At 42.3% G+C, this 24,044-nt stretch overlaps 1 protein-coding gene across 16 annotated transcripts in view; it reads left to right on the forward strand.

The window, feature by feature from the left end:
* Window positions 1-24,044, forward strand: part of ANK2 (ankyrin 2) — a 321,790-nt gene that overhangs the window by 152,135 nt on the left and 145,611 nt on the right. For 3 of the 16 annotated variants that reach the window (XM_077933980.1, XM_077933957.1, XM_077933967.1), the window contains exon 1: window positions 8,282-9,118. The exons of 10 other annotated variants lie outside the window; for them this stretch is intronic. In XM_077933980.1, the coding sequence (XP_077790106.1) occupies window positions 8,996-9,118 (123 nt within the window). In that variant the 5' untranslated portion in view covers window positions 8,282-8,995. Of the gene's footprint in view, window positions 1-8,219; window positions 9,119-24,044 lie in introns of those variants that run through there. 3 more of the 16 variants (XM_077933934.1, XM_077933942.1, XM_077933978.1) reach the window with 3 other exon arrangements.

Raw genomic sequence — 24,044 nt, forward strand, 5'->3', positions numbered from 1 at the left:
TATGGCACTTAATAGTGTTCAAAACACTTTAGCATTATTCTTGTAAGGATCAGTGAAGTAATGTAAACCCTTTGGACATTCTAATGTCTTATATAAATAATGCTGTTACATTTTAGTATGGTAGCGTTGAACAATATTGAGAGGTGTCATTGGATAAATTGATTCAGAGAGCAGTGCATCTTGGTAGACATTCTTGTTAACAGATGTTGTTCTAAAGTAGAACTTTTTCGTAGCTTTTTGTTTGCTCTACCCCTCAACCTTCTCTACACAACCCCTTTCTAAATTCAATTGCAGGATTGGAGTGATTCCTTACCTAGTGACTTTGAGAGCTGGTGTAGGGTAAAATGGCTGAGAGACTGAGCTGTGAATCAGGAAGGCCTTGGTTAATATATTGCCTTTTCCATAAACATAAGTAGTCTTGGGCAAGGCACTCTCTTACCTCAATTTCCCCCATCTTCAATACGAGGGCTAATAGCGCTGATTTACCTTGTTTATTTAAAGCATTTATAAGTCGCTCTTCATTAAAAATGGATCAGGGTGGTATGCAATCCTTACAGCATTGCTGCATGGATTCCAACTAGGTAATGTACATGAAACACTTTGAATGCTTCAAAGTACTATATAAATATTAAGTAATTGTTATTGTTTTATGGGATGCTGACTTCATGCTGCAATGATTGCATGCCACTGAATATCAGTTGTTGGGAATTGTGAGCAGGAAAGTACTATTTGCACTCTTGTCTCACTCATGGGCTTCAAATATACATCTGGTTGATCCAGTCGTCCTCTTCTTGTGTTCTTATTGCTATGCCATTTCTCCTTTGTCCCTAGCACCCTGTAGCTAAAAGCACTTTACTATGGGCCCAGTGGGTGAGTTGCATTTTATTCACCTCTCCCATATTCTCTCCTCCCCCCATTCTGTAGCTGCTTGCCTTAGAAGCAGAAAGGACGTGTCAGCCGTGTAAACAGAGGATGCTGTACAATGTGAAGCTAGAACCAGAGAGCATCCCCGGAGGAATCCTGTTGCATTTCATTTTCTGATTCCACAGTCAGTTGCATCAAACTTGTATCAGAAGCGACATAATTTTTTTCCTGTGTTCTGTTCTTTCAGGCTCGTTGTTCATCTGCTTCTCCTCCCACTCAACTCCTACATACCATTTGTAGCAGAGCTACAGCTCCACAGTACACACACTCCAGTGGAAAAAATAGCCAGAAGGGGGTGGGGTACCCTGCTACATAGGGCTAACTCGGTTTTTATTGAACGGGATGTTGAACATCCAACCTTTTGACTGATGACTGCAGAAGGACTTCATCTCCTTAGGATCAATAAAATGCTGCATGCGTTGGGCAGTGATTGACCACTTCAAGCTATACTTAGATCAACCATCCTATTATTTACCATAATATTTATTTGCTCTAGACCACTTTAAGATCGATATCATGAAGGGCTTGCCCTTTGTTGATGACTCTTGCTTTCACCTGGTTGACTTGTGCTATTTAGGTATAGCTTGTTAAAAATAAATAAATCCTGCTGCACTCATAATTAGGGGCGTACAGTATATATATATGGTATGTATGCATAAGTCACACACTGCTGAGCAAAAAGGAGTGTTTAGGTGTGTCTACATAGTACTGGGTTAGTAATAAAACAAGAACTGCTGAAATCCCAAATTAGCACAGCCTTCCAAAAGGAAGTTCGCATTGCAAGGTGTCTTGCACTGTGTTCCCCTGTATGGACATTGGCACACATTGATTTAATTATTTCCCTGATATCTGGGACCAATGAGCAAAGCTAAGAACATAAGAATTGCCTTGCAGGATCAGATCTGCATCAGGGCTAACACTCTTTCCCATTTCAGGCTGAAGCTTAGACCAGGATTTTAAGATCTGGAGCAGGAAGTACAATTGCACCTGCCCTAAACTCACATTGAGAATACTCTTTAAAATGGAAAGTAGATTTTTTTTGAGCCTAATCAGTTTCATCATGGATTTAGTGATGGCCATATGTAATGCTGAGAGTAGGTAGAAGACATGTGTGCAAGAGTGGCAGTAAGAGCTGCAAACACATTGCCAGCTCCCTCTCCCCGTTCCTTGGTTTCAGTTGTGGGTGTGAACTACTTATCTGTCTTAAGTAGAGCTGGTTTAACTGTAATGCTAAGCCAAACTATGACTTTGTGTGAATATGTAAGCTGTTGGAGGCAAGATTGTGGCTGCTCTGCTTCTTCTTTGGTGCTGCTGTGCTCTTGTAAGCTAAGCTGTGGCTTGACTTTGTGTTCAGATCTGGGATCATGGGTTGTCTTGCTCTAGACCAGGGGTCTGCAACCTTTAAGACAAAAAGAGCCACTTGGACCCGTTTCCGAAGGAAAAAAACAACTGGGAGCCGCAAAACCATTGTGACATTTAAAGCATGTGCGCCGCTGCCCTCCGATTTGACAGCGGGCGGGAAGGTGACGTCGGGACGGTGCGTGACTAACACACACACCGCCCCCATGTGACGTCACAGCCAGTACAGCACCCGCCACAGTGGGGAGTGTTGGGGCACACAATGCGCCTCCTCCCCTCGCTAGTATCCACCCCGGAGCCGCGGCAAAGGTGTAAAAGAGCCACATGTGGCTCCGGAGCCGCGGGTTGCAGACCCCTGCTCTAGACAAACCACAAGCTGTATCCACATTTTGCTCTTGGATTTGCAGCTCATGTATACCAGAAGGAGCGCCTCCACCCGCATTGTCCGGATACTGAGATCCAGCTCCAAGGGCCTTATAGTGGTTCCCTCATTGTGAACCAGGGAGGGCCTTCTTGGTAGTGGTGCCCGCCCTATGTAGCACCTTCCTGTCAAATGTAAAGGAAATAAACAACTATCTTGTTTTTAGAATACATCTGAAGGCAGCCCTGTATGAGGAATGCTGCAATGTGTGGCATTTTACTGTGGTTTTATAATTTGCTGGAAGCTGCACAGAGTAACTAGGGCAAACCAGTCCAGTCTGATTTGTGACATATAAAGTATTATTATTATTATTATTATTATTATTATTATTATTATTTTATTTTATTTATTCATGTAGTGGGGTATAAGACATGAAGAGAAGCAGCCTTGTGAAAACTCTTAGGGCATACCCTGATTGCTGGTTGTGTCTTTCAGGAGAAGGTAGTAGCACACTGTGCCAACTCTCCTTCCTGCCTGCACTAGAAAGGATTTCCCTCCCTGTGTAGCAGCTTTTCAGTGCTTGCTCCAGTCCCGTCTTCTGCTTGGCATTCTTGCAGAAGAACACCCCACAGAATTATTCCCTCCCTTTGATCAACAGGGGGAGGAATGAGTAAATAGTGAATGTGGCCTTCGGTTCAGAAACCTCCAGTTTAGTTACATGACTTATTTGGGAAAGAAAGATTAGGACGGGGAGCTTGTAATAAACTATTCTAGTATTGACTGGGTAAGTGCTGATGCACCCATTAATGTGATTAGGAAGAGAATAATCAGTATATAATATATCTTTTGCATCTGGTGGTATATTGGGAATAGTCATACAGTTACCTTCCACATTAAAAAAGAGTAACCATGTAGAACATAAGCAGTGAGTAAAGAGAGTATGAAATACCTCCAATGAGTTGCAAAGCTAATGACAATGTGAGATTTGCTGCATGGGTTTGAATAAAAACAGTAAATTACAACAAATATTATATTTGAAATGCTTTCCCTGACTGGAAAATAAAATGTGCTGGAAAATAAAATGTATGGAAGCCATGAAAAAAATGAAATACTTATATTGAGGAAGTGCTCTAGTATTTATCTCCATTGTGGCACTGTGGTCTAAACCACAGAGCCTAGGGCTTGGCGATCGGAAGGTCAGCGGTTTGAATCCCCGCGACGGGGTGAGCTCCTGTTGCTCGGTCCCTGCTCCTGCCCACCTAGCACTTCGAAAGCATGTCAAAGTGCAAGTAAATAAATAAATAGGTACCACTCCGGTGGGAAAGTAAACGGGGTTTCCGTGTGCTGCTCTAGTTCGCCAGAAGCGGCTTAGTCATGCTGGCCACATGACCCGGAAGCTGTCTGTGGACAAACGCCGGCTCCCTCAGCCTATAGAGCGAGATGAGCTCCACAACCCCAGAGTCGTCCGCAACTGGGCCTAACGGTCAGGGATACCTTTACCTACCAGCTGTAATATTTGGATAGGTGCTCCATTTTGGCCAAAAGATTCCTGCATTGCATGGGTTTGGAATAGATGACCCCTGTGGTCCTTTCCACCTCTACAGTGCTATCAATCTATGTAGTTAAGAGAGCCTCATGGCTCCCATACATGTTATTTTCCAGGCACAGAGACCATCTGTACAATTCTACAAAAAACAGCAAATTGTTGTGAAGTCTGAAGTTTTCTTAATTTACCACTCAAGCTAGGACTGGAAGATTTCCAGTTGAAGCAGTCTCAAACTACCAGATTATCTTAACATTGGCATCCAGCAGAGATTTCAGTAGTCTGCAGAGTGAATTTTCTGAGATGTAACAGCTGTAGTTGCTGCATAAAGCAAAAGATAATGCAGAGATTAATATTTTTTTATGAAGGATTGGAGAGGTTCAAAAAGGGGGATTTGTATTAAGGAAAGAAAGGAAGAATATGGGGGATGGCATTTTCTAATGAGGAGAGGAAACCCTCTGTTGCCTATTCACTGATTTGTTGTGTAATGATGTAATAATGTACTAAATGAGCATTTGGATGTCCCATAATCTCATGTGAAATCAACAAAGAGTCTTATGGGACCTTAAAGACTAAGAATTCTTTTTATGTCATAAGCATCTGTAGACTGTAGTCCACTTTACATGACAGATTGTGTGTGTATGTATGTACACACACATACACACACACAGTGTGCAGAGAAAAAAAGGAGAGTCAAATAACAAGGAAATGCCAAAATTTCCACCTGACAATTCAATTAAATTTTAAATGTGTGCAAAATAAATACGGTGGCCATTCACACTAGCAGTAATTGGTGATAAACAAAAGAGTGGCTTTCAAATACTGCCCCTGGGATGGCAATAAAATATTTCCAGACTAGGAGAAATAAAAATGTATTCCTATCAGATTTGCATAACATACTCTTTCACAAGGATATTGCTGTACCTTACAGAGACTTGTTTGTTCCTTTACTCATAGAATCATATAATTCTAGACTTGGAAGGGACCCTAAGAGTCATCTAGTCCAACTCCCTGCAATGCAGGAATCTCAACTAGATCATACATGACAGATGGCCATCCAGTCTCTGCTTAAAAACCTCCAAGGAAGGAGAGTCCGCCACCTTTGAGGGAGTCCGTTTCACTGTTGAACAGCCCTTACAGTCAGAAAGTCCTTCCAGATGTTTAGTCAGAATCTCCTTTCTTGCAGCTTGAATCCTTTGGTTTGGGTCCTAGACTCTGGAGCAGTAAAACACAAGCTTGCTCCATCTTTCATGTGACAGCCCCTGAGGTACTTGAAGATGTTTATAATATTTCCTCTTAGTTTCCTCTTTATCATGCTAATCATATCAAACTCCTTCAACTGTTCCTCATAAGGCTTTGTTTCCAGACGCTTGATTCTTGGTTGTCCCCCTTTGCATATGTTCCAACTTGTCAATATCCTTCTGAAATTGTGGTGCCCAGAACTGGACACAATACTCCAGGTGTTGTCTGATCAAGGCATACTAGAACAGGACTATGACCTCCCTTGACTGGGATATTATACTTCTGTTGATGCAGCCTAGAATAGCATTATCATTTTTTGGTGCTGCATTACACTGTTGAATCAAGTTAAACTTGTTGTCTGCTAAGACCTCTAGATCCTTTGCACATGTACTACTGTTGAACCAGGTGTCCAACATCTTATATTGGTGCAGCTGGTTCTTCCTGCCTAAGAGCAAAACCTCACATTTGTCCCTGTTGAAATTCATTTCGTTAATTTGGGATCAGTTTTTCAATCTGCTGAGTTCATTTTAAGTCCTGATTCTGTCTTCAGTGGCATTGGCTACCCATTTCCAGTTTGGTGTCATCTGCAAATTTGATGAGCATTCCCTCAATACTTTCATCCAAGTCATTTATAAAGATGTTGAATAACAGGACAGAATCCTGTGGCACCCCACTTGCCACTTTTTTACAGGATGAACATTTAGTGAGCAACCTTTGGGTTTGGTTAGTCAATAAGCTACAAATCCACCTAATGGTTACCTCGTCCAGTTCATGTTTTACCAGTCTCTCTGAGAGAGTATCATGGGGGACTTTGTCATAAGCTTTGCTGAAATCAAGATGCACTACATCCACAGTATTCCCCTAGTCCACCAAGCATCTTCTGCTTGCTTTACTTACGCCAGTGGAAGGCTTTCCCTTAGCCTTCTGCATTACTTTGTGGCCATCCAGAATTTGTGCATACCACATGCCTGTTCTCTTAGCAGTGGGAGGGGCAGGAATGCCATACTGTGCTCAAGACTCAGGATGGCTTGAGGTGAGAATCCTCTTACCTTCACAGTTATGAGCTAGGAAGATTGGGTGCGATGGGGGGGGGGGAGTCTTCATCCATCTTTTGCAGAGTCTCAGAGACACTTGAAAAGCAGTGAGAAGTCTCACTGCCTTTCAGATGTCTCAGAGGCTTATTGCGGCACCAAGAAGATCCCCTTCCCTTTCCCCAGATCTTGAGAATGTCAGGGTTTCTCCTTGATGCTGCCTTCACCTATTCAGGTGTGATGTAAACATGAATAGTGGGTGTAGGGTGTATACATCATCCCTATGCATGCTGGTCCCCAACACTTGTGACTTTCCCACATTGAGTAGGAGGCTCTGTATGGGGCTTCTAAGTGTGTTCATAATTCAGGATGACATAGAGGCTCTTAAGCTCATTTGGTGAGCATGTTACGAAGCACCCACTCAATGCAGAGAAGTCAGAGGTGGAGCATGTGGGGACCAGTGTTTGCAGGTACATTTAGAATGTGGTGTGCCCCCCCAACTTCTGTTTACATAGAGTTTTTAATGTATTTTTAGTATTTTGTTGGAATCCGCCCAGAGTTGCTGGAGAAAATCCAGCCAGATGGGTAGGGTATAAATAATAAATTATTATTGTTGTATATTGTTATATTACTTAACACAGGTTAAGTGATGCACTCGCTAGTGGAAGCTGCTGAGTTTGTTTGTTACCCAGTGGAACTTCCATTCACTTCCCTTGGAACACTTTCCTGATGCCTGGATCTCCTATTTAGTAGGAGATGCCTATTTAGATGCCTATTTAGTAATAGGCTGTCTTTTGTGCCTTGCTGATGCTGAAATGTAGACACTGGGCCTGAGAAGAGCTCTTCTGTACCACTTCAGCCATTGTGCTGCCCAAAGGACCTTGCAGTACAGCCAAATTAGGGCCATTTAATTGAAGAGTTTTTGGAAATACCCGTTACCTTCTGCTTTGGACAATGTTGTTCTAAAAATAGAGGAATGTGTGATTCCTCACTTGGATTAGGGAAAAGACCATTTATGTGCATTGCTTGCTTACTCAATTATGGGCTGAGAGAGACTTCCGGTTTTGCTGTGGCTTTTCAGGCTCATTGTTTTACGTGTGTCTCGAAAGGGGTAGCTGTGCCGATTTCAAGAAATAATTGTTATAATGAATGCATTTGCAGGAGCAAATACTTCCTAGATAGGTGGGGCTGGTGTTTTGCAAGGATAGGCTGTTGGGATATGCAGTCTGCGGGATATGCAGTCAGGAGATGATAGACCCCACCCCATCTGCACCTAATATAAAAGATAATAAAAGCTCATCTGAAATGTTCTGGGAGGGGATAATTCCCTCCCCCTCTTTGGTAATTAAAAAGATGCACTCTCTGTTTTCATTTCTCATACTCCAATAATCATCCTGTTTTGCTTTAATTTTTTATTCCTAATGTAAGCACTTCACAAATCAGATAGCCTTTAAGTAATGTATACTGCAGACTAAGATATTCTACATTTTATTACCCTTCCCCCACAGAAATCAGCTGGCTGGGACAGGCTGAGCCCAGATTATGCTGCGTGTTTTCCTTGCTGAAGTCCACCCTCAGAGCAGCATTGGGATCGCCTCTTAATGCAGCTCTCCTAATGCAGCCTCACGTGGACTCTAAAAAAACGACACAATGAGGACCTGACTATTCCCAGCTTCTTCCCTTCTCTCTCCCTCTCTCAGCTCACTCAGCCATGTATTTAGCTAGGAAGTCGCTACCTGCAGACTGAACAGGCTGCAGCCGGTCTGTTCTGAGCATAGCAACGTTTCCTCCTTATCCTCCCAATTCCTTTGTTTTTGGGTGGAGAAAGGCGGCAGGGTGGGGGAGAGAGAGAGAGAATAACTGCATTTAATAAGCAAGAGAAGGGAAGACTGGAATGGAGAGATGTGAGGAGAACAGAGCATATCATGTGCTTTTTAGCAGAGGCAGTTGCAGCGGCAAGTCATTAAGCCAGACTGCACCATTTTCTTCCCACCCTGTAACGAGGTGATGCTGGTAGCTGCAAGGAGCTGTCCACCCCTACCCACCCACTGCTAAGGATTCTACAGAGGTGGCTCCATCCTGGCTCTCTGTCCAGCATATGCAGCCCGTCTGGAGGAATCCCAAGAGACCTTTCCAGCTGGTGAAATTTGTGCATAGGATGAATTTTCTTCAGCCGTCACAGGAAATCTAAAGTGCTTCCTGCTTTTCTGTGAGGCTTCTCCTCCATAGCTCTCTGTGCTGCTGTGTGCATGTTCCTTCCTACATGTGTGCGGGGGGAGCAAGGGGGAGACTTAAAAATCAGGATATGCCTATCTTGTGCTGAATTATGGATGCTGCAGAGGCTGGATCACAGCTGTGACCTATCAGAGGGTGCCTGAGGAGGAGGGGGAAAGAGGAAGAGCGGGAGAAGAGGATTGCCCTGTGGATTTCTGCCTTCCAGCATCACCTCCTCTGTGCCCTTGCGAGATAAACAAATCGCCTGGATCTCAGTGTGGTGGGAATCGACTGCTCTGAGCAGGTGCTCCCCTCTGCAAAATGGCTCACGCCGCTGCTTCTATTAAAAAAGTTCGGGAGGCTGAAAACGATGAAAGGGAGAAGGAGAAAGAGAAGGAGAGAAAAAGGCAAAGGAAAATCTCTAGGGAAAATCGGAAGCGCAAGGTATGAGCAAACATACCCCACCATCACTCTCCTCCCCCCCCCCCCATATATATAGGACACGTACACAGGTGTCCCCTGCAAGATATGCAGCAATGTCTCCCTTTCCACTTTCCACTCCAAAATTTTGCATCCCCTACCCTGCCATAAATGTGTTGCTTACTGCAGTGAGAGCAAATAAAATAATTCCTAGCCACATGGGTGCAAGCATATGAAGATGGCCAATGGCACTTCTTTTGCTTTTCTTCTTTTATCTTCAAAGCTCCTAGGCTCTGTTTTGATCACCCAGGAGCCAGGTGTTTTATGCCTCCAGCTGTTTTGAAACTGTTTACTGGCAGGGAATACTGCAATTTTGTGCTGCCCTTAATCAAGATAGGTTTTGAGGTCTGAGACATTTCCCCCCCTTTCCCTCTGTTTCCATTTTTTTTGCTGTCAGGTCATTAGCATGCAGTTTTACATGAAATCCAAATGCTGTAAACTGAATAATCTGTTCTGTTGCCTTACTGTAGTCATCAAGTGTGGATCCTTTGCACCTCTATTAATGGGCATTTCACTCTGTTCATTTTACAGCATTGTTATGTGATTCATCCTGTACGCAGCAGAATCTTTGTGTGTGTTTTTAATTAACTTAGGTTGTCTGCTTCTCTGCTTTTCAGTACTGACAACCATTCTCCAGTCATTCTTCTCTGAAGTATTTGTAATATCGCCACTGTTTCTGAGATGTGTTTAGGATTGGGAAGCTAGTGACACCTTCCCCATCCCAATGCTTATTACTCATTTTGTCAGGGAAAATGATTTTCTATTAATTGGAAGACAATATAACAACAATAGTGGTATTGTTGGATATTGTGGAGACCTGCATTGAGGTTATATTCTTCGTAACTCAGAACCACTCATATATTTTAGGGCAACCTCCCACTTGGCATTTGCCTCTGAAGGCATAGAGGTGTGGCTTTTTGTTTAAATGTACACTGTCAGGGGTGCAGATCATGAGGGTGTTTACTTAGTAAACAGAAAGAGGGCCTTCTTGGTAGTAGCACCCACCCTGTGGAATGCCCTGTTATCAGATGTCAAGGAGATGAGTAACCATATAACCTTTAGAAGACATCTGAAGGCAGCCCTATGTAGGGAAGCTTTTTAATGTTGATTTTTTAATTATGTTTTTATATATGTTGAAAGCTGGCCAGAGTGGCTGGGGCAACCCAGTCAAATGGGTGGGGTACAAATAAATTGTTGTTGTTGTTGTTGTTAATGCAGGAACACAAACCCTTCATCAGTTGAGTTTTCTTAAAGAAGCAGGTGTACAATATTCACATTTAATGGGGTATGTTAATGTGTGTCCAAAGGACACCTAGGTAGGGAAGCAGCTATTGGTATACAGTACAGGAAATTCCTTCCTTATTTGCTACATTTTAACTCATCTGTAGTGCTACTTTGTCTTCTGTGCCTATATAAATTGTCTGCTGTTATATGCTCCAGGTGGTAATTGCCTCTCTCTCCTTCCTTCCTTCCTTCCTTCCTTCCTTCCTTCCTTCCTTCACACACACATTCCTTCCTGCGGCCCATGTTGTTGTGCTAATATCACACAGGCATAGGTCCAGTCATACTACATTTTAACATGCAGATATGTTTAGCAAATTGCCAGAATTGCCATTCCTGCTGTTTGTTTTTCTCCCCCTCCTCAGTATATTTACGGAATGCATCTAATTCCCACCCCTTGCTATTGTGGAATGAATTATTCAGTCTGAATTCATTACAATTATATATATATTGCCCGTTCGTTAAGCGGCTGGATACCTATGGGATGCCTGATGTGATCTGTCTGACTTCTCGAAGGCTTTGTTTGCTATGTTCATTAAGTTGCATTAGAATTCTCTTTATCAGGACATGAATGCCATTTCCCATATAGGCAGCACTGGGATGTGTAGCTGATGAAGGCAGATTGCGATTACTACCCTAATCCTCTAAATGGAACACTACTGCATAAGCCAGCCCTTTGATTATACGTTTGATCATTTCCTTATAAAACATATAGTATATTTTACTGTTATGTATAGTATATAAATATGATTGCCAACTCATCTGTGCATGTAGAAGGGTGCTTTGCACTGAACTGATTTTGGAGAGCTCTCTCTGATTTTATCTGTTTTAAACCAGAATGTTGAGGCTCTTTAATTAAAGTTGAATATAATTAAACCAGTCCCTTCTGGCATCTCTTTTGCACAAACTGCTGCATGACCTTGATTAGAACCAGGCAGACTTAGAGGAGTCCACATGTTAGGAATATGTTGGCCACAGAGGATGGGGAGATCAGCATGTTCCCCTCTAAGAAGTAATAATAGGTCAGAGCTCAGCATATACCAGGGAATTACTATGCTTCTATTTGCTTTGTTCCGTTTAATATTCAGCAGCCAGCCTCACTGTGTCTGCCTTTTACTGCAGCTGCACATTCACTGTTACATAAATAGCCCCCTCAGTCGCACAGCAAACTTGCTTTCTAACAGGAATGGGTGTGGTTTAAGCATGTTGCCCTTTACCTGTAGAAATATAAATCTGTGTGCATGGCAAAGAATGAGATAGCATAATGCTATGTAATGTAAAGTGATGACTGTTTTTGGAATGTACACAGACTCTTCTTGGCAGTCATAAACAATTTTGGGTAGACAAAAGGCCTGAGTACCTTTCAGGATTGGGATGACAAAGGCAATAGGCTGTGCACATAGCACCAGTTTAAATGCAGCTAGGTCCTTTTTCTCCTCAATTCAGATTGAATCTGGCTTGAGGGGAAACATATAAAAATGCCTAAGAAAAAAACCAGCTGTGCACACAGCATTGGCTCGATTGCTTCTCTTTACTTTAGGGGAAAGCGTAAGAAACTAATGTTTCCTCAAGTTGGTATGTGTGAGACTCTAACAAAAGGGTGTGTGCATTTTCAACAGGCCCAATCTGGCCTGCTCTTTCTTCTTACCAGGTTCCAAAGAGTCAAGGATTATGGTTTCCAAAAGTGTGATTCACAATGCCCCTGTGATTGTGATGTTGCATCTTCCTGTGCACTTCCATATTGAATGGGAAGTGGGGAGAGGGTTCTGTAGGAGGAAAAATGTGGGAAGGTGGTAGCCTATTGACTAGAAGGGAAAGTGGGAAGTTGTGCATGATCCAAGAAGGTGAGGAAGAAGCAGTATATGGAATAAAAGAACAAAGTGGGTATATTCTAGGTTAGGGCACTGAAAGGAAGATCAAGTAAGTTTATGGCAGGATGAAGGGTTTTTTTGTTTAATTTTAATTTTAGATTTTCTTTTTAAAGAGGTGAGGGGAGAAGATAAACATAAGATCTAAAAAACCCCATAAAATTACTTCCAAATATTGATACAGCAATAAAGAGTATTGCATATCAGCGAAAACTATGCTTAGAAATAACTGGCTATGGTTTTATAAAGTCTGAGAAACACTGGCATATCTATGAGCTGAAGGGTTTTATGGTTGTTGATAGGAAGCCACTCAGAAGGGTCTCTGTCCCTCTCTGCTTGCTATTGGCTGAGCAGATGTCATAGGAAGTCATCCAGATTCTAGAGAAAGGTTGGACATAGATGGGGCACCTAGGAAAAGGTGGTTGGGTTGAAACATGGAGAAGTCTAGAAGAATCAGATGAGTGTGATCAGATGCTTCTTCAAATACACACACAAAAAGCTTGATATTAGGAAGCCATGTTTTAGCCTTTCCTTGGCATGTTAACTTTTTGCATGCAAGTTGTTATTTTTATGGAGGAGTGAGCATTCAGCCATGTTAACTCCTCTAGCCTGCAGTCTGAAGTGGTGCAGCCCAGACACAGATCTACCATCTCAAAGAGAACTACAGGCCCCTTGCAGGGGGGCAGGGCAGCCAAGTACACTTGCCCCATTTCTCAGAGGGCTAAGTTGGCTGGGGACCCCAGCTAAGGACAGACTGCCTTTTTGTTTGAGTTTATTACCTTATCTGAACAAGTCTTCCACCCCGGGCCTCAGACAAGCTCCAAGGCACCTATATGAGGCTTCTTTCATTTTCTTTTCATTCTTCTGCACCATCCCGTGTTCCGACCCTCCTCTGAAGTAGAGTTCAGAATCAATTAGGAAATTAGGCTTGAGTTGAGAGTGAATCTGAGAGTCTTAATTTGCCTCGGTGTGCAAGAGGGCATAGCCAGATATGATGAGACAGCTAGTCCCAGTGAAAGCAGTTTGAAAACATGTTTAAAATTCACCAGCAGAAAACAAGTGACTGCAGGGAAAGTGCATGTTGGATAAAATGCAGCCACTGGTTTTCATATTAGTTTTGTTGGAAATGGCCCCTGCTCATATCCAGGTACTCCATTTCACTGGCTGAAGTAATTAAGAACTTGTTTCTGAGGTGGGTGGGTGTGGAATGGGAGAGAATAGGCAGTGAGAAGAGCATATGCATGGCAGAAGCTGCAGACTTGAATACATCTATTTACATATTGATTGCCAAATCTTTGTTACATGTTAATATGGGTAGCTTTTTTCTTTTTTAAATGTTTTTGTTTTTAAATGTTTTTGTTTTTTCTTTCTTATTGTTTTGTTGTATTGTTGTTTTTATTGTATTTTTATTTTTGAAGTATTGTAACTTTTTATTGTTTGCTTTTCTTTTTTCTGTAACTGTTAAACCTTAATAAATATCTTTTTTTAAAAAATGAAGTACACACACACAAATAAACACACACATACATGCATGCATGCACACACACACACAAAATTATTCACTTCTAACCTTTAAAAATATGCTTTGTGTCCACAACTGTGTTTTGAGCCCAGGCACTGCAGGATATTAAAATCTTCATTTGTCAGAATAACAGCATGTTTCACCCACCTTGTGAGAAAGCTCTACCTCCGTCGCTCATCTTACAGATCAAACCAGTTTGCCATATCACCACAAATCTTTTAAAGGATTTCTGCAAATCGTGAAGACAATGTCTTGGTACCTGTGGGGAGCTGTTCTACGTGAACTGCTTGTTAAACAGAGGCAGCCACTGCGGCATGGCCAGCTGTTGTGATGCCCTCCAGATGTTGCTGAACCATCATTCCTGACCATTGGCCATGATTGCTGGGGCTGATGGGAGGGGAAATTTGTGCTAGAGGATTTCAATCGTCTAATTCCTTAGTTTGAACTGCTGTTTGAAGAAGTCCATAAGAGGGCCCAAACAGACCCACAAATACTTAGAAAAATATTTGAGCTTTCAAAATCAGACTTTCTTCTAAAGAATAAATAATTACATTTGGTTATCTTTGTTTTCAAAGAATGTTTTTGACCACTGTCCTAAATCTGAACTATAAATTCTCAACTCCTTTCAGACACAGATAAATGTGAAAACTTTTTTTTTTACATAAAACACATTTCCATATCAAAACCATGTATGCTCACTTCCAGAGTAGATTAAATGTTTGCTGCTAATATATAATCCTATGATAACTATGTTTGTGACCCAGATGTAGATGATTGCTGAAACAACATCTGCCTTTCAAGGGAACCAGCTTAGTTTTTTTTTTTTTTTTACTTTCATTTTTTAGGAACGTGGAAAAGGTTGGCAGCAGTGCTTAGAATATGTGAAAGGGGAATAAGTACTAAACATCTCTGGCAGCAAAGTCTGTATATCTACATATTTTGAAAGTTAGGAATGTTTTGAAAACTGATGAACAAGATAATGGGAGATCAACAGTAGCTGAAGCCAGAGTCAGTGATGGGCAGGCAATGGCAGGCAGAGCCAACTAATTCTAGTTTCCCCCTATCCTCCTCCTTACAAGAGCAACATTGGGACCAAGGAAGAGGAAGCTTACAGCACTGCAACACCCAAGAGTGGTTGTATGTAAGAATGTAGACAGGGAGGAGCTGGCTGGGGACAGACTGAGGTTGGTGAGACATTTGCCCTAATCGACCAGCCTCCACTGATGGTGAGCATGTGAAATGTAGACTTCGTGAAGGGCACTGGAATAGTTCCATGAAGGAAATAACCAAAGCTAAGCTTGTGCTTACCATTATTCGTAGCATACTAAGAATGTAATGAGATGCTTGGGTAGGTGCTGCCACACAAAATGCCCAGTCTTGACATTGTGCAGAATGGTCTACCTCTTCTGCAGAATGTTATGATCATTTGGGTATGTTGCGGGATGAGTCGATCTTTTAGGTATCCTGGTACCAAGCTGTGTAGGGCTTTCTACACCAATACCAACACCTCAAACCAGGCCTGGAGATCTGTTGGAATACGCTAGCTCTGGATTTCTTGCATGGAGCAAGGAGTTGGACTACATGACCTACAAGACTTTGTTGAACTCTGTTCAGGCACGGCGCGATTTGCGCCTCTGCACATGCGCGAGCGGTGAAACCCGGAAGTAACCTGTTCTGGTACTTCCAGGTTGCCACAGGACGTAATGCGAAAAGACACAACTTGAAGCAGATGCAACACGAGGTATGACTGTAAGTACTCTCATCTGAAAGTTAGCAAGAGAATAAGCCATTTCTCACAGGCTGTGCTGTAGCTACAAAAGAAATCATTCATATGTATTTAATTGTGAAATTTATGTTGTGTGTCATGGCTGTGCTGAGGTTTTTAGATGCCTTTATTTGAGGCACCTCACACACATACATGGCTGTGTAGCTGCAAGAGTCTGCCAGTGATGTCCTATGGATATGTGGTGCTGGGAAGGTTTCTTTCACTAAAACACTTACTTTGTGCTCATTACAAAGAGGTAATTGTGCTCTTCATGGCTCCCCAGCAAGACCAACTATGTTTTGCATCTGGACTGAAGTGATATGAAGATGCCATGGGTAGTGTGTGACCCAGAAGATGTCCCTGGGAAACACAACCTGCCCAGAACCGAGCAGAGAAGAAATATCAGAGTTGGGAGTACAGATAGGCAGTTGCACAGCTCCTGTTACTACAACAAGAGATCCAGTAAGACCCCACCTGCCTCTCTATCCCTGCAGAGGGAGGATCCGTTCAGAAAGAAGAAGGAAGGGACCTTTCCTTTTATGATGCATTCACATCCCACCTTTCCTTCAAGGAGCTCAAAGTGGCATGCATGGCTCTCCCTGTCTCCATATTATTTTGACAACAACCCTGTGAGGTAGGCTAGGCTGTAAATCAATGGCTGGCCCAAAGCTCACCCACTGAGCTTCATAGCCAAATGGACATTTGAACCCTGGTCTTCCAGGGCTTAAGTCTCGACACTTTAACCACTATACCACACCACTTAGTCTTTGCTCTTATATAGACTGGATTCAATTTCATCATATGTTTTGCCAGCTGACCAGGTGAGGTGGTTGAGTTTGTGTGTTCACTCTGTCTGGCCACTGTTGCCATTAGGTCCAGAGGAAGATGCTAGTGAGGATTGCCTGAGCATAGTGCTGTATGGCTAGGGGCTCAAGCACCCAGGAAGTGGCACTGGACTAGACTTGCACCCTCTGAAGTGTTGGGGGGCATGGCCAGGTTCCTTTAGAACAGCCACAGTTATGCTGAAGGTTTCTTTTTCTTTAAAGCACCACAGGTCTTCAGTGCTATAATGATGTTCTAGGTTATGTTGCTACTGATGAACATCTTTTGATGTTCCAGGTTTAATAATGCAAGCATTTCCTTAATTATTTATGGTCTCTGGTTTGTTCCATGCTAAGCTGTATAACGATGTGTTGCCGCTTGACATTTTTGAAGTTGGCAGCACACAAGAGGATTAGCATATGATGATAAGTGCCTGGTTAATTCTGCATCTTTTAGGGAGCTTCTTTTTAGGCCAAGCATTCTTGAGACTGGTGCTGTTGCTTTGTATGTAGAAGAGCAGGGAAACTGCATAGGATGAATGTGCATCCATAATACTTGCATGCCTTCTGCAAACCTCCTTCAGATATGCATCATTTCTCGGACACAGGAACTACTCACCCAGTGCCTCCATCTTGTCAGAATTCAATACATCTAAAAATGCATTTATAGAGATCTATCTATAGATGTGGTTAGGCCTTTCACTGTGATACTGTTTCACCATGTAAATGATGTACTCATGCAAAATTTCTCTTTCCCCCTATTTTATTGCAGTAGCTTGCAATGATTAATAGCATGATTTGTCTGCTTTTTTATTTATATGCTCAATGTAGTGACATATGGCAGTTCTTGGATTAAAAGATCTCTCTGTCTCTGGTACTAGCAAGAGAGGATTATTATGATTAATGCACTGAACCATTCAGCATATAGGAAGGGCCTTCTGGTGATGGTTTTTTTCAAATATGGCTAAGAATATGCATTTGTAATTGGTTGAGTGTTTAATGGGTAGCGAGGCTAGAAGTGTTGTGCTCCAGATTGCTGTTTTATCCCACCATCATCTGCATTTGCAAATGTTACTTATCAGAGAAAATATAGAGCTGCCTCAGTGAAATGGCATTTGGTATGTGAAGCATAACGGAGTTGGTGAATTTTGCAATATGACGTGTTGGGCCTCCATTGTATTCTGTTAGCATGGCACTTACCCAGCTACTGCAAATGAAACAGCATTTTATTTATATATCTAACCATCATCCATTGCTAGCAAATGGACATTAAGGAAGGGTATCACTTTCACACACAGGAAGATCAAGTAACTAAAATATCAGCTTAGGAACTCAATTGTAATCATATTTGAATCATTTTATAACTCAAAAAGATCTGACATCTCATTCCATTTTTTAAAAAATTGTGATTTTATGAGTTATGGATCCTCATGTTGTTTAAGCTTGTGCCTTAGAGAAAATAAATAATAGAAGCGTGTCCCCGTTTTGAGGTGACATGCAGGATAAAAGAATCACAGAATTGGAAGGACCCCTGAGGATTATCTAGTCCAACCCCATACAATACAGGAATATGCAGCTATCCCATATGGGGATTATGGGACGCGGGTAGCGCTGTGGGTTAAACCACAGAGCCTAGGACTTGCCGATCAGAAGGCTGGCGGTTCGAATCCCCGCGACAGTGTGACCTCCCATTGCTTGGTCCCTGCTCCTGCCAACCTAGCAGTTCGAAAGCACGTCAAAGTGCAAGTAGATAAATAGGTACCGCTCCGGCGGGAAGGTAAACGGCATTTCCATGCGCTGCTCTGGTTCTCCAGAAGCAGCTTAGTCATGCTGGTGACATGACCTGGAAGCTGTATGCCGGCTCCCTCGGCCAATAAAGCGAGATGAGCACCGCAACCCCAGAGTCAGCCATGACTGGACCTAACGTTCAGGGATCCCTTTACCTTTACCATATGGGGATTGAACCTGCAACCTTGGCGTTATCAGCACCATGCTGTGACCAACTCAGCTATGTTCCTTTGTATGTTGAAATGTACATGTGTGAAGTTCCTGAGAATGTGAACTGTGGGTTGAAAGGCTGCAAAAAATGACCTGTGCTTCAAAGCTCAACTCATTCCCAAACTAACATGCATAGCCCGTAATTGGCTCAGCTCTTCCTCCCTGCACCTGCAATATCATCCTCATGCAAAGGTCATTATCATTATCTTACATAGCTGTTGTAAGGTTTGCTGTGACATCTTGTATGCAAAGAGCTTTGGGCATTTGTATTCCACTATGCAAAGTGTTATTATTTTACCAGCTATCAGCAGTAGTGCTATATATGTCCTACTCTTGGATATATTTAGCTGTGTATATTTAGCAGTGTAGATTTTAGTGTTATGTGCCAAAGCAAAATAAACAAAATCATCTTCCACACTTTCTCATTTCTGTAACTTGTTCATGTATTTCTAGCTGCTATACCCATAATTTCAATAGGTGCTTTTGTTAGAGACTGCTCGTCAAATCATGTGAATTGTGTGTAAGGGGGGTGGGATCACATTTTCTTTCCTTTAAAAATAACAAATCCTGTTAGGGCTTCCATGAATCCCATGGCTTGGATGGCTACAAAGTGCTTAAATGGATTTATAGCTGCTCTTGATGTCAAAAACTAAGAGATGCTCTGCACCTGCTGTGCCGAAGCCATGTCCTTCTCAATATTTTGACTTTTCTCTTTACTCTGTGTAGTGCAAAATCCATATGGATAGTCATAAGGTTCAGAATGAATTTAAGACAAAGAAATGCTAGTGTTCAAATAAGATGAATATACTGATACTAAAACACACACTAATAAGAGCACAGAATCATAGAATCATAGAATCATAGAGTTGGAAGAGACCACAAGGGCCATCGAGTCCAACCCCCTGCCAAGCAGGAAACACCATCAGAGCACTCCTGACATATGGTTGTCAAGCCTCTGCTTAAAGACCTCCAAAGAAGGAGACTCCACCACACTCCTTGGCAGCAAATTCCACTGTCGAACAGCTCTTACTGTCAGGAAGTTCTTCCTAATGTTTAGGTGGAATCTTCTTTCTTGTAGTTTGGATCCATTGCTCCGTGTCCGCTTCTCTGGAGCAGCAGAAAACAGCCTTTCTCCCTCCTCTATGTGACATCCTTTTATATATTTGTACATGGCTATCATATCACCCCGTAACCTCCTCTTCTCCAGGCTAAACATGCCCAGCTCCCTTAGCCGTTCCTCATAAGGCATCGTTTCCAGGCCTTTGACCATTTTGGTTGCCCTCCTCTGGACACGTTCGAGTTTGTCAGTGTCCTTCTTGAACTGTGGTGCCCAGAACTGGACACAGTACTCCAGGTGAGGTCTGACCAGAGCAGAATACAGTGGCACTATTACTTCCCTTGATCTAGATGCTATACTCCTATTGATGAGGCCCAGAATTGCATTGGCTTTTTTAGCTGCCGCGTCACATTGTTGGCTCATGTCAAGTTTGTGGTCAACCAAGACTCCTAGATCCTTTTCACATGTACTGCTCTCAAGCCAGGTGTCCCCCATCTTGTATTTGTGCCTCTCATTTTTTTTGCCCAAGTGCAATACTTTACATTTCTCCCTGTTAAAATTCATCTTGTTTGTTTTGGCCCAGTTCTCTAATCTGTCAAGGTCGTTTTGAAGTGTGATCCTGTCCTCTGGGGTGTTAGCCACCCCTCCCAGTTTGGTGTCATCTGCAAATTTGATCAGGATGCCCTTGAGTCCATCATCCAAGTCGTTGATAAAGATGTTGAATAAGACAGAACCCTGTGGCACCCCACTAGTCACTCTTCTCCAGGATGAAGAGGAACCATTGATGAACACCCTTTGGGTTCGGTCAGTCAGCCAGTTACGAATCCACTGAGTGGTAGCATAGTCAAGACCGCATTTTACCAGCTTCTTTACAAGAATATCATGGGGCACCTTGTCAAATGCCTTGCTGAAATCAAGGTAGACTACATCCACTGCGTTCCCTTCATCTACCAGGCTTGTAATTCTGTCAAAAAACGAGATCAGGTTAGTCTGACATGACTTATTTTTCAGAAATCCATGCTGACTATTGGTGATCACAGCATTCCTTTCTAGGTGCTCACAGACTGTTTGCTTAATGATCTGCTCCAGAATCTTCCCTGGTATTGATGTCAGACTGACTGGGCGGTAATTATTTGGGTCCTCTCTTTTCCCCTTTTTGAAAATAGGGACAACATTTGCCCTCCTCCAGTCTGCGGGGACTTCGCCTGTTCTCCAGCTGCAATGAACAAGTCCAGTGAAAAACATTTCAAGATAGTTACGAAGCCACACTTCTCAATCAGTTGTGTGAGAGGCTTTATGTCCTAATATATGGAGTATTTTAGCCATATTAACCCGTATGTTCAGTTCACACTTTCAATTCATATTTTGCCAGTAATAGGCAGAAAAGAAGGTAGTGCTCAGCTGGTCCAAAGCTCTTTGCTGGAGCATCAGTCAGTGCACTAGATGTGCGCTGCTCAGCCATTCAGTATAGATGGATATGCTCAGAGGATGATGGAAAGGGGGCATTGGCTTTTAAGATAATTCTACTCAGTGTTATTTAGCAACTGAAAAATATTAATCCATAATTTTCCCCTGGAGATGAATTTGAAGAAACAACTGCAAATGAGTACTGGAATTGAAAAGGACGTTTCAAGGATAACCAAGCAAAAGCAAAGTCACTCAGTGAAACAGAAACGAAGGGTCCGATCAAGGGTTGGTCTTAAGATGCTGATCTAAAACTGGAATAGAGACCACCATAGCTACTAGCCACAATGTCTATGTTCTACCTTCAGTTGTAATCACAGGTGGGAAGAATACTGCTGCACTTAGGTCCTACTTGCTGGTTTCCCACAGGCATCTGACTGCCCACTGCAAGAACAGGATGCTGGACCACTTGGGACATTGGCCTGAACTGACAGTTTTTCTTATATACCTTAACTCCCCAATGAAGGTAACATTAGGGCAGACTGAGATCAAGTTTCTCGTGGCACCATAAGCCAATTAGCCTCTAATGTGCCCAGCACTTTTCCATCAATGCCCTTTTGACTTCTTTGACTAATTCTAGATTCAAGAAGGTGAAAGCAACCTCTAACTTTTTTTCCATTGCTTGTGTTTTTAATTATATAATACTGATGTACAGGCCAGATTACTGTCACAATCAGCTTTTGTTTTCAGTTTCTTAGCTGCTATGTGATATGGTAGATCTGAGAGACAGACCCAAATAACAATGGCATTAACGAGACCCTGGGAGTTTTCCACCCTTCCATAAGGACTTTGAAATTTAAGTCTCTAAATAATACACATGGTTTGATTGCTTTGCCCCGCCTCAATCTGGCAAAAGATGAAAATATTTGCTTTCTGAGTAATTTGCCCTTAATAACTTTGAAGCAGTGTAACAAACAGCACTAGCATTGTTAGAAGTTCACTGGCAGAAAGCTTGCCCCTTTCTTTGTCTTAGATATCTATGTAGATCACAACCATCTGCAAGTAGTTTTTGAAAGGAATGTGTGCTGATCAGTATTTGGCACCCTTTTAACTTAGTCCGTGGACTTTGTTTCCTGCTTGCCTATCCATTTATATGCTCTTAAAAGTATGCCATGCGTTTTGTCAATGTTCTTCATCCAGTGGAATTCTTCAAATAACATTTATTGCCAGGCAGAGATCTAGTCTCTAGGACATGTCTCTTTTAATACAATTAATCTGAAAACTGGAAGAATATCAAGTATCGAAACCTGTTGTTTCTATGATTCTCTCCTACCACTTTGGTGCTCCCTTCTGTCCACCTCCCAGCTTTGAGTCTAAAGTAAATGGAATTTGGGGAGTTGCAACTGCACATTGGATTTTAAATTTCACAGTATTGACAGCTACCATAAATTTTTAGAAACCTTATTCATTAGACATGGAATGTGAGAGGGCAGATATGTGTGAACAGGAAACAACACTGAGGAGGTTAACCTTTTATATTTATAGAGCATGCTTCAAGTCTCTGGGTTTGCCAACTGCTGTCTTTTATGACATTAAAAACATAGGACAGCGTTAAATAAAACAAACAAAATAGGCAGAGTTGATCTGTACACGCAGTGAACTCTGCCACAAAGCTAGGCTTGAATTTTGCTGAACAGGAGGCAGCTCTGTTCTGTATTTGATGGAATGTCATGGGGATATTGTGCTAAGAGTTTGATATTTCCCTTTTCATATGAAGTTGCATACATAAATGTTGATGCCGCAGATGTTTTAAAAAACGAGAGGCAACTATCTGCAACTATGGGAGTTTCTAAACAAGTCTGTTCATTTTTACAGCTTCCTCTGTTAGTCAAGCACTCTGAGACTTTTGCAGCAGAAGGAAGGTGTGGTGCAGTGACAACTCTTCCAGCTCTCACCCGACCATAGCAAAGAAATTTGTCGGGAGGGAATCCCACTGCCCCAGTCACACTGCATCCACCAGGCCTGTGCATTGTTGGTCTATCTGTCTGATTTGTTTTGTTGCCTTTGTGACCTTCTGTGAGTACTTGAAAGTTGCTTCACCTGCCTCTCAACAAATGCCCCATCATGTTCTCCTAATCATATTAAGAAATCCTAAAACAGGTATTAGACTGGGGTTAGGGTGGAATTGCTTCAGATGTCCATAACCTGACACATCAATATTGAATATGGCATGCCTGGCATCTTATCAGGCAAGGAAATAGTAAGAAGTTAGGTTTTTTCAAACCTTGGAGTCTTCAGACTATCAGTATTATGAGAGAACTTGAAGTGTATATCAGGATGTTAAAGGTAAAGGGACCCCTGACCATTTGGTCCAGTCATGACTGACTCTGGGGTTGCGGCGCTCATCTCGCTTTACTGCCAGAGGGAGCTGGCGTACAGGTTCCGGGTCATGTGGCCAGCATGACTAAGCCGCTTCTGGCGAACCAGAGCAGCGCACAGAAACGCCGTTTACCTTCCCGCCAGAGCGGTACCTATTTATCTACTTTCACTTTGACATGCTTTTGAACTGCTAGGTTGGCAGGAGCAGGGACCGAGCAACGGGAGCTCACCCCGTCGTGGGGATTCAAACCGCCGACCTTCTGATTGGCAAGTCCTAGGCTCTGTGGTTTAACCTACAGCACCACACACGTCAGGATGTTAGACCAGCATATTTAAGGTGGATTAAAGCAGTCTGTTGCTTTGGTGCTAAAAATCCATCTTTTTACAGTTTGGAAAAGGAAATACACTGAAAATGTGGGATGAATGAATTATTAATGGATTGACATGTAGACACTTAACAAACGAATCAGGATGACCATTAATTGTCATATAACCACCCTGTAAATTTCAGAATGAATACACATTAAGGCTGGACATAGTCTAACCACCACATAAGCTTTCTACAAGCAAATCAGGATTAAAGCTTAACCGATAGTCTGGAGGAGTCCCATGAGCTTGTTGAATTTGACTGAGGATTACTATTAATGTATCTAAATTTTGAGACCTATTGGAGATCTCAATACATGAAATCTGTTCAACTTCATATCTCAAAGCTTCCTTTGTCACCCAAGTTGAATTTTATTACAATATCTAGCTATGCACTAGTGATGTATGGAAGTGAGAGCTGGACCATAA

This window comes from Podarcis muralis, chromosome 9 (genome assembly GCF_964188315.1).
Source record: "Podarcis muralis chromosome 9, rPodMur119.hap1.1, whole genome shotgun sequence".
In the NCBI taxonomy this organism is placed as follows: domain Eukaryota; kingdom Metazoa; phylum Chordata; class Lepidosauria; order Squamata; family Lacertidae; genus Podarcis; species Podarcis muralis.